The following is an 11,868-nucleotide window of genomic DNA, read 5'->3' as shown; positions in this document are numbered from 1 at the left end:
CGTAAATTTGGATCGTTTTATAAAACAAATTTTTTTTTACAATTTTCAGATTTTTAATGACCAAAGTCATTAATTAATTTTTAAGCCACCACGCTGAAATGCAATACCAAAGTCCGGGCTTTGTCGAAGACTACTTGACCAAAAGTTCAACCAATTTGGTTGAAAAATGAGAGCGTGACAGTGCCGCCTCAACTTTCACGAAAAGCCGGATATGACGTCATCAAAGACATTTATCGAAAAAAAGAAAAAAACGTTCGGGGATATCAATCCCAGGAACTCCCATGTAAAATTTCATAAAGATCGGTCCAGTAGTTTGGTCTGAATCGCTCTACACGCACGCACGAACGCACACACACACATACACACACACACACACATACACCACGACCCTCGTTTCGATTCCCTCTCTATGTTAAAACATTTAGTCAAAACTTGACTAAATGTAAAAATGATTGAATGGAGAAACAAATTAAACAAAACAACTTGTTGACAGCTATAGAATCTGGATAAAAAATCAGTTGGTGGGGAAGTTTTCAGGGCATCCTCATTTACTGATTTAGACTACCTTTGTGGACACCACCCGCTCAAAATGGCCACAGAGATTTCGGAGGTAAATGTTCTCCTCGGACCTGTCTACCCCATTTATCGGGAAAAGGGGTGAAGGGAAATTACTCTTACCACACTTTGGTGACTTGGGTCTACTTTCGTTTTCTTACAACCGGTCTTGCAACAACGCATTTGTGCTGCTCGGGACCAGAGATTTGCTTTCATACAACCGGACTTTTATACATCCGATTTTCATACAACCGGAAAATTCTAAGTAATAACAAAGAGTAGCTTCTGCCGGGACCCTGCCTACCCCTTTCATACATCCAGACTTTCATACATCCGGTGTTTTATACATCCGGTCTATACTGTATTTTGAGCGCGCCGAGACTAGTTGGCAGTCGTGTCCTTGTAAGTAGGCTACATGCAGACAGACAGATCTAGATCTAGTGTCTCGCTTTCTTGCACAGTTTCACCTATGCTCTTTCTGTGTGTGTGTGTGTGTGTGTGTGTGTGTGTGTGTGTGTGTGTGCGTGTGTGTGTGTGTGTGTGTGTGTGTGTGTGTGTGTGTGTGTGACGGAGTGATTGAGTTTGTGTTACTGTTTGTCGATTTCTTACGTGAGCCTTGATGGCTTCGCCTCTTGTTTATTATTCATTGCCGTATTGTCCCATCTTTAGGAAATTCGGGTCGCTTCCTTCCAGTGGAAAGCTAGTAGCCACAGAGTCGCGCTACCCCTAAGTCAAGGGATCTATTATTTTTTTTTTTTTCTTTCATTACATTATTGTCCCATCGCTGAGAAATTCGGGTTTGTTTTCTCTATTATGCTAAAAATCGTAATATTTTATCTATCGGGCCCAAACCAACCCCTATCACCCAGCATAGAGGCTCTAAACAACAAATATTTATAATAATAAAAGGCTATGTGGTATGCGATATTTTTACTTTTTTTACATTTTTACAAATTGCGGTTTTAGGTTCGACGTAATTTGTAAAATGTTTTAACATTTTTACAAATCACGGGTTAACATTGGGTCAATTTTGGACAGCAACACACACGCAGTCACTGATTTGTACTCTTGAAAAGTTCGACGAAGGGAAGTAAGCGGGAAGGTCGTGCCACAGCCGGCAGGGTTGTCATCTTGAACACAAGGCCAGTACTGTAACTGGCCTTGTGTTCAAGATGGCAGGGTTGTTACCGATTCCTGACAACCCAGTCGCTCCAAGTTCAGTTCTACATGCGCAAGTTTTTGACAGAAAATACAGAAACCGTGACCCTTGTCTCTGCATCATTAATGGCGCAAGTGATGACAATGTTAATCATCGTGGCATGCAGTGTATTACCACAGTCAACGGGAATCCATCACGTGATCGATGCAGGAGGCACATAGCAACACATATGTTAACTGCTGATTGTTGTTTTGTAAAACTATAAATGTACAGGGATTTCAGTGGCCTGTGTTCCATCGAGAGGCGTTGGTCTTTGACTGTGACCCAACTTGGCGTGTTTGGCAAACCCACGCAACCCCCACTGTTAGGCGACCTTGTGATGAAAACGGATGCAATGAAAACATTGCCCTCCTATCATCATGATGACGATGACAACGACAACGATGTTGATCGTGACAAGAACGAAAACGACAATGATGATGACGACGACGATGACGACGACGATGATGATGATGACGACAATGATGATGATGATGATGATGATGATGATGATGATGATGATGATGATGATGGTGATGATGACGGATGGTGAAGTCGGGATTAAAGTTCGATATGTGCAGAAACTGAGACAGACAGAGAGACGTTGAGATAGACAGACATAGAGACATGCAGTCGGAGAGACATACAGAGAGACACACAGGCGGGTGCAAAACTAGAATGAGACGGGCAGACAGACGGGCCGACAGACAGGCAGACAGACAGACGGGCGGACGGACGGACGCCGGGACAGACGGACCGATCAACGGGCCAACAGACAGACAGAGGACAGAAAGGCAGACAGTTCCGTAGCACACGAACTGGCTTGCATTAAGAATAGAAACAACGTTCTCAACATCTGTTGGGGCCATTTTCTTGTCCATACAAAAACTCACTGTCGTAGAAAAACAGCTTCGTGATTATGCAATGCTAACATTCACAGGGTAGTCGCCTAACAGAAGCTCATCGGCAGGGAGTCGAAGAGAAGCAGAAGGCTGATGCCGAAAAGCCTGGTAAAGAGGAGGGAGTGGGGGGGGGGGGGGGTGGTACCCTGGGTAGCTAGAGGGAGATGGGGGCTGGGAGGGAATGAGGCCAGAAGGGAAGGAATATACATGTATACATACATTCTGCGAGTCATCGAGAGGTGGATGTGCTGTTTTGGCTGACGGGTGTGAGCGGTGCCAGTGGCAAAGCGAGGCGCTGGTGTGTTGCTCTTTCTGTAGACAGCTCTTTCTGTTGCCTGCCTCGGAGACAGCCGTCCCTGCCAGGCAGCGTTCACTTCGCCCCATCACTCGCTTCCTGCAACTTTCGACTGCCTCTGTTTTCTTGGCACCTCTCTGCTCGTGAAATGAGTAATTCTGTGAGAGTAGCTTGTTCTGTCTTTCTACCGGTGTCTAGTTAATCTCCACTGACTCAGCTTCTTGGATGAAAAGCAGAACTTGAGTTGTGTCTGAGAAACGTTCTTCGTCAACATCGATTTTAGAGGACCGAGGTGAAACTGTGTCGAAGACTGAAAGCGTGTCTTAAAGTTTCCAAAACTTACAGAACAGAATAACTTTAGTCGTGTTAGTGGCTGGAGTTTAGAAAACTTCAAGAGAAGTTGTTTTTGTGACTTTGTGGATACAAGTGCGAGGTGAAAACCCCACATCAGCGGCCGCCGTTCGTGCAGCGATAGTTTTGGAACTCGTTGCCTGACAGTCGTTCGCCATGCCTGGGTGAGACACACACGCTTGTTTCTCCTTTTGTGCTGACTGTTTTTCATCCTTGACTTTCTTGTCCGTAGAGATGTTGCGTTCTCTGTCTTGCATTGGCTGTTGTCACGGGAGTTATTTGTGTTGTCACGGGAGTTATTTGTGTTGTCACGGGAGTTATTTGTGTTGTCACGGGAGTTATTTGTGTTGTCACGGGAGTTATTTGTGTTGTCACGGGAGTTATTTGTGTTGTCACGGGAGTTATTTGTGTTGTCACGGGAGTTATTTGTGTTGTCACGGGAGTTATTTGTGTTGTCACGGGAGTTATTTGTGTTGTCACGGGAGTTATTTGTGTTGTGCACGGCGGTCTTGAGTAGAGAACTTGTATTGCTCGTCTGTCACCCCCCATCCCCCACCCACCCCCATTATTTTATAGTCCCATCGCTCCCAGTGGAAAGCTGGCAGCAACAGAGTCTCGCTACCCAGGTGTATTCACTGCCACCTGCATGGCAGTATCAGCAGAGACTGTAGAGTACACAGAGACGCTTCATTCGGCGCTGAAAATTGAAACAGGAAGCCCTGTGGCGCCACCACGCGGAAACATGTAAAAACCTACTTTCCCTTTCCACAGCAGTAGCGATATCGTGCAGCACAACCATGGCCGCACCAAAAAGAAAACACAGCGGGGCATGGTCTTTGGCCATCAATTGCTCAAACTCACATGCCAAAGGCTTCAGGATGTTCAAATTTCCTGAGGAAGAGAGCAAGTGAGGATTGTTTTTTTGGTTTTTTTCTCTCGTTAAATGTCGGAAAATCAGTAAAAAGTGTAGCGTCGAACTGCGTGTATTCTACCAGAACAGAGAAAACACACACTGTACACAAGCTCAACAATGTGATTGCGCAGTTGTTTAATTAACATCAGGCTTAATTTTGTTTTGAAGGACAACTGAACAATTGATTCTATTCTTCGTCCAAGCGCAAAAGTCGAAAACTTCTCAAACTAGAATACTTGTGACGATGCTGTTCAAAGTGTCATCCAGTCGGTCCGTACCTCGTTAATTCATCTCAATTCATGTGTGTGTGTGTGTGTGTGTGTGTGTGTGTGTGTGTGTATGTGTGTGTGTGTGTGTGTGTGTGTGCGTGCGTGCGTGCGTGCGTGCGTGTGTGTGTGACGGTGTGTGTGTGTGTGTGTGTGTAACTGACTCAGATAGAGAGAGAGAGAGAGAGAGAGAGAGAGAGAGAGAGAGAGAGAGAGAGAGAGAGAGAGAGAGAGAGACAATGACAATGACAATGACAAATCTTTATTTTTCGAGGGTGACAAGAATAAGCATAGATATGCTTTTTTGCATCTGGCCCTCGCCCTAAAGAGGGACTAAACTATTTTACTATAACTATGACTAGGAAAAACAGAGAGAGAGAGAGAGAGAGAGAGAGAGAGAGAGAGAGAGAGAGAGAGAGAGAGAGAGAGAGAGGGAGAGAGAGAGCTTTCTGAACAAGAAAGAAGCAACCGATAAGAAATAAGACAATCATCGATCGATCAAGATTCTTTAATTAAAGTCAGCTAGGTCACAATAATGTTGTTTAAGTTGCTGTATTTTACAGTTTTCCTTACATGATAATTTCTTAGCACCGTGCAATTGACTACCCATTTCACTTTAGAGGTGCTGGGACGACGCCAAGTTGACTAAATGCCTTAGTTACCGATTTGACCGGGAACTATTTCGTTAACGATTTATTCCTGACATATTTTCTCAAGCTTAAGTGACCATGTACTATACAGTATGTATTTGTATTTGACTAAAACACACAAAAATAACGACGGTTAGTTCGTGAAAAGACACTGACTTGAATCATGTTTGCATAACTACAGCGATGCAGCGGGTATTGCCGCCTAAGTAAATTTGATTTAGTTTTATTCTACACCATTTTCTGCGGTGTTTTTATGGTCATTTAAAAAGGATGTTCACAAACAAACATATTTTTTCGTTCAGTTACTTTTTGCAGCACTGTCAGCCGGACAGAACAGATAGTATGTTAATATAAACGTGATATAAACACAGCCGACAGCAGCCGCTATACGCGAACTTCCTTGTGCGGCAGGGAGTGGCTCTTTTCCCGCGCGCTGGCTGGCCGGTCTCACTTTCGCACCGCAGCGCAAAGAAGGATGAAGCGTCTCTGTATACTCTATAGTCTCTGGTATCAGTGGCAGAATGACCGAGGTCTTTTACCTGCTACAATGGTGACACTGGGATGGAACTTGGACACCATCTGTAAGTCTGCACAATCATGCTGTTGACTTGTGTGCGTCCCGGCCCCAACTCAATGCGAGCCTGCGACCCCAGGATCACAAGTCTGTCCAGTGCCGGTGTCACGTTTTCATCTTTCGCCGTGTTGATATTTCGCTTCTCAGCGGCCTCGTTGATCTAGTATAAACTCTACACTGAACAAAAAAACACCCTTCGATAGTACTGATAAGCGACCTTGTGTACCTTACATTCATGGGGCCAAATTTGTCCAACTAATTTGTTTTATTTAACTTAGAAATTTGATTCATCCTAAAGTGTTTTCCTTCTTACTCAAGGGACGTAACCACTCAGTACACGTTTTCGAAGACTTCGATTTTGGGGGTGAAATCTATTAAATTTTACCACCAATTTTCTTCACATGCAAGAAACTGACATGCTTTTCGTCCATAAATAATTTCACTTCTTAATTTTACCGGGAAACAACATTTCAGTCTTGAGTATATGTCGAGGGCGAAATATGTACACAGGCGAAAGATGAAATCGTGAAACCGGGTCTAGCAACTGAGCTACCGGGCCCCCACTGGCAGGAGGAACAGAAAGCGAACGATAACTCTGCATTCAGTGCTGCATGTGTACGTTCTAGAAAACACAAACCGTCAGTGCAGAAAGTTGGTGTAAGGTTAGATGGGGGGGGGGGGGGGGGGGGTGCATTGGGGCGGGATGGGGGACGTAGAGGTGTGGGTGTGAACTGGGCGGGTCTGCGTGTTTATATATACCTATGACCAGAAAGACTACCAAGGGGAGACAACTACCAAGCAGGGGGACAATCATTATCATACTCAGCTTCACGTATGCCATCAGTTTCAGGCCACAGACACTGTCAGGCTTTTATATCAGTACAAACACCCTTTCGTTTAAACTGTAAAACACTCACCGCTTGAGATCATCGTAGGTGCCCTCCCTAAAGAGCGTGCAGTTTTCAAAGAGTGTATTTGTGTGTGGCCAGCCGGATTGTCCAGTACCACAATCGGACGCCTCGTTTTGGCGATAGAACTAACTTTTTTTTAAATCTAAATAAAAATTGACGGCTTGTTACACAAACATTCTTAAATCATAACTGATTTCTTTTTTCATCAAGACAATATCTCGAAGTTTTGAAAGTTTGAAAAAAAGGGAGCCCGGAAGCAGGTCACGCAAGGTCGTATTTCCCGAAGCAGACGAATTTTCTGCATATCGCTTGCTTCTTTGAAGCCAACCGCCGCTGATAAGTTCGTGTGACTCGCAGTCGTTTGTTGCATTTTAGATTCAGAGGTACAGAATGACGTGCTATTGCAAATACAGCGAGTCGCATTGAAATCACAAACTGACGACGACATTTTGGAAAAAAAGGAAAGTGTGTGACACGGGTCCACGATGGCCCAGGGGTAAAATAAACCACGGAATCTGGTGTGTGGTTTACGCACGCGAAATGGCCATTAAAACTAACTTTGTCATTTGATGCTGTTGAATGCTATTGCAAGTGTGTTCCGAAAGGTTAGAACTGGGTTTTTTTCGTGAGAAGATTTACATCGTTCTGTAAACCATTTGAGGCAGACTGCATGGGCCGGAGCGAGCACATCGCACGAGTAGCGCGTGTTGTTTAAGCGCTGGGTGTGGCTGAAGCAGAACAAGCGATCAAGGAATCCGCGGAACTTCACAGTAATTGTCACGCAGGGTGTTCCTCTGAAAGTACCCGACACAACAGCGGGGTGCGATGCCGAGGCAGATAGTGTGAACAGGATAAATAACCAAGCCCCCTGCTGAGCAAAGAGCGAGCGAAATGCCATGCCGGTTAGCCCCACACACCTGACGTACTCTCACCGTTTCTCGTCATTTGTGCTTCACCTGCCGGTGTAACGATCTCCCCTTGCCCCCGGAAATTTTTTTTTTATTTTTTATTTTTTTTATTTTTTTAGCGTATTACCCAGATCATGTCCTTAAAAAGCTAAACATACATGCCTGTAGGACATTAATATATTTATTAAAAAGTAACGATCTCAGTTTTCTTCTCAGCCCAACCTTCTCAGCCCAACCTTCTCAGCCCAACCTTCTCAGCCCAACCTTCTCACAGCAGGTTACCGTTTTCTCCTAGGACTATTTTTCTCACCGGTCTTGATGATCTCGCATAAACTACACATTTACTACCCCCCCCCCCTCCCTACCTTCCGGGGTACTAATGATCGACCTTTCTTACTTGACACTCATTCATCTAATCAGGGGCGGATGACATTATTGTTAAGGGGGAATTTCAAAACATATTTCAGGGACAGATCGACGACGCGAAGTAGTTAGTTGAGGGCTCGAAGTACACGAACCTCCTAGGGGGTGCCGGAGGCATATGCCCCTTTCCCCCCCCCCCCCCCCCCCCCGGAAAATGTTGATAATAGTTGAGTCATAATTTTTTCTTTATTTTCAAATGTATTTCTTCATATATATATTTGTGAGCTTTTGGGGTGATGATTTTATGCGAGATCAACAAGGTCGAATGCGAATTGGGAAACTGGGACCATGCGAAATATAAGATTGCTCCACAGGCTGGCCCAACACACTTGACGTAACTCTCACCGTTTCTCGTCATTCGCGCTTCACCTGCTTGGGAGAGGGAAATGAAGGATTTGGGGCCGTTGCCTAGTAACGCACGTGCACTGACGAGGGCTTTGGGTGTGAACGGTTGGAGTGATGCCCCTTTGGCGTGCCAAGAAAGTTAGATGCGTTGCTAAGAGATGAGTCGGCGTTTCTCTTTGATAATGTCAGGCAAGCGCTTAGCTGTTTCTGCCGTAACACGGGAGACAGTTTTAGTGCGGAACATTCTTCTACCGTCTTCTCTAGTACTTGTTTTCACACGTTGCTGCAACATTTTGTTACTTCTGCACTGAATGCAACTGTTCGTCTGTTAGTTCTGACCAAGAAGGGGACATGCGCTAAATATCGTCAATCTCGTTTGCAAAGTCAATCTTCGACCAGTTAAGAACAAACTGTGGTTCGCCGAACTGTTTCGAAATCGCGAGTTAATCCGAACAGGGTTCCCGGTACTTCTCTTCTTCTTTGTTCATGGGCTAAAACTCCCACGTTCACTCATGTTGTTGCACGAGTGGAATTTTACGTGTATGACCGTTTTTACCCCTCCATTGAGGCAGCATACGCCGCTTTCGGGGGAAGTATCCGTGGTATGTTCGTGTTTCTATAACCCACCGAACTCTGACATGAGTTACAGGATCTTTTCCTTGCGCACGTGATCTTGTGATTGCGTGTACACACGGAGGGGGATAAGGCACTAGCAGGTCTGTACATAAGTTGACCTGGGAGATCGGTTTGCTGTACAATAGAGCGTCCAGTTAAGAACGGCTTTAAAGAGCGGGACCCTATGTATTGTCTTGTCAAGGTCATGATATTGTGCTAGGCTTTTAACTTGTCATTTTTTGATAAGTGACAACGAACTGTTACACTGTGTTAGTCTCTATTGCCTCGATATTTTAACATGTTCGTCCACTTTCATCCCATCCTACACGACTCCTTGTCAAAAAATAGACTGCTTAGCTAAACTTTCATTTTTATTGATGTGTCCCGCGCAGATATGTGAAATTTCACCATTTAAAACGGTCTGGAGTTTGCTAAAATTCAAACAGAAATGAAGCTGTCAAAGCTGTCTGTGTGGTATCGCACCCCCGCAACTCCTGGATCGGAATAACATTGCCTCCGTGTTGGAGACTATACACAGCATCACGATCATTGATTGAGCGAAAGAGTCCGGTTGCGGAGGCGCAGGCTCGATATATCCTTGAATTTATACGGGGTGAAAACGTAGAAATTGTATTCTTGCCTTGCGCTCCGAAGACGACTTGTGTACCCTAGCATTTTCATACATTTCATCTTTTGCCATTATGCTGAAGATGAATTTACATCGCCAACAGTCAACAAATCTCATGATTTTTTTTCTCGAGAATTTACCGGGCGTTGGCGTCAATTGCATCTTCTCCAGCTGACTTTCTGAGGTGCATTTCCGTAGCCCGCAGAGAATAATAATTACTGCGTGCTTTGCTCTGGGAGCCATTTGTCAGTCAAAGACTGTAACAGTGTAATCGTTTTTGCAGACAAACGGGCTGTTGTGACGCAGAGCCGTGTAACATTGGCCATGAGTGTATGCCGAGCTATTTGGGGGAGTCGTAGATTGGATGTGTCAAGATCTGAGATGGTTGGTTGCTTGTGTGAGTACATTGCTGGGTAGATTGGGCGAGGTGTTGTTGGTTATTGTTCTGCATCAATATATTGGTTAGTGAGTAAGAGAGAGAGAGAGAGACTGAGACAGAGACAGAGAGAGAGAGAGAGAGAGACTGACGGACGGACAGACAGACAGACAGACAGACAGATAGAAAGACATAGGCAGAAACAGAGATATTATCAAAGTGAGATCGCAGATGAGCATTTCGCCGTAGACGAAGTATATAGTCATGCAGGAGTAACTCCGAAATTCCGCAAGAAGCAAGAGTGAGGACACCTCCCCCCCCCCCCCCCCCCCGGCCCCCTCTATGCCACATTCATTCAAGCAGGTGAGTGTAAAAACACTGAAAACCAGCCTGATTCACCTGCAACCCGAACTTAGCATGACAAGGTGAGGGCGTTAACCGGCTTGGAACTGAAAAGCATGTTTATCCCGGTGCGATACAAAGGCCTATTTACACAACACAGCCTATGGATGAGGTGTCTGAGACCACCACGGTACGGAGGGATTCTGCGGGCATCGCAGCAATCACAAAGAGGGACATTTTTCTCGGACTCGCGAGGCAGATGCCAGACACTAACACCAGGTCTCAAGACTACATTTTTTTATAATTTCTGTTCGGCTAACAGGGTCAAGTGGTTCCACATTTAGAAAATAATATTCGCTGAACGAGTTGAGTTGTTTGACAAGATTTGCATTGTATTTGTTGTAGTATTGGTTTGCTATGCTTACAATGTTAGCCAGTTAGTTAGTTAGTTTAGGAACAAATCTTAGTGCTGCACTTAATTCCTGGTTTTTATTTAGATTCTTTTGGTCAATCTTCTTGTATGTCGTGCCGCATCACAAGTAGTCTCCACCGTGCGTTGTTTTTGACGCCAGCGATTTGACTGTAGATGGGAGGTACAGCAATGTGAGCTGGTTGTTATTCCAGTGCCTGTACCTGGCAGTGTTCTGGGGATACAGGTGAGAAAATGAGATGTGACAAAACGCCGTGTGCATGGTGTAGCTAGCATTCTCCTAATGCGTTCCTCGTGCTGGGAACCATCCTTTGATGTGGGCGCTCCCGCCACGCTCCTTTCACCTTTCGACTTTCACCTGTGCACTCTGTCAGCACCACTCGCCGTTCACCTTTGTAGTTTGTCAGCACCTCGTGTCTTTCACCTGGTTGATTAGCTGCAGTCTTTACAGCAGAGAAAAGTCAGGTATCAGTGACTTACTGCATGCTGCTCGTAAAGACTGCAGTAAGTCACTGTGGCCTGACTGTATACTGCTCGTAAAGACTGCAGTAAGTCACTGTGGCCTGACTGTATACTGCTCGTAAAGACTGCAGTAAGTCACTGTGGCTTGACTGTATACTGCTCGTAAAGACTGCAGTAAGTCACTGTGGCTTGACTGTATACTGCTCGTAAAGACTGCAGTAAGTCACTGTGGCCTGACTGTATACTGCTCGTAAAGACTGCAGTAAGTCTTTACGAGCAGTATACAGTCAAGCCACAGTGACTTACTGCAGTCTTTACGAGCAGTATACAGTCAGGCCACAGTGACTTACTGCAGTCTTTACGAGCAGTATACAGTCAAGCCACAGTGACTTACTGCAGTCTTTACGAGCAGTATACAGTCAGGCCACAGTGACTTACTGCAGTCTTTACGAGCAGTATACAGTCAAGCCACAGTGACTTACTGCAGTCTTTACGAGCAGTATACAGTCAGGCCACAGTGACTTACTGCAGTCTTTACGAGCAGTATACAGTCAAGCCACAGTGACTTACTGCAGTCTTTACGAGCAGTATACAGTCAGGCCACAGTGACTTACTGCAGTCTTTACGAGCAGTATACAGTCAAGCCACAGTGACTTACTGCAGTCTTTACGAGCAGTATACAGTCAGGCCACAGTGACTTACTGCAGTCTTTACGAGCAGTATA

The 11,868-nt window shown here is 45.1% G+C and overlaps 1 protein-coding gene across 1 annotated transcript in view; it reads left to right on the top strand.

Annotated features, from left to right (window-relative positions):
* The first annotated feature begins 2,881 nt into the window (after positions 1-2,881).
* Positions 2,882-11,868, top strand: part of LOC138978986 (membrane metallo-endopeptidase-like 1) — a 51,724-nt gene continuing 42,737 nt past the window's right edge. The window contains exon 1 of the mRNA XM_070351803.1: positions 2,882-3,465. Within this exon, the coding sequence (XP_070207904.1) occupies positions 3,458-3,465 (8 nt within the window). The 5' untranslated portion in view covers positions 2,882-3,457. The remainder of the gene's footprint in view (positions 3,466-11,868) is intronic.

The sequence above is a fragment of the Littorina saxatilis genome, linkage group LG10, assembly GCF_037325665.1.
Source record: "Littorina saxatilis isolate snail1 linkage group LG10, US_GU_Lsax_2.0, whole genome shotgun sequence".
NCBI lineage: Eukaryota > Metazoa > Mollusca > Gastropoda > Littorinimorpha > Littorinidae > Littorina > Littorina saxatilis.
Note: the sequence above shows the minus strand (reverse complement) of the source record. Positions and strands in the feature narration are given on the sequence as shown.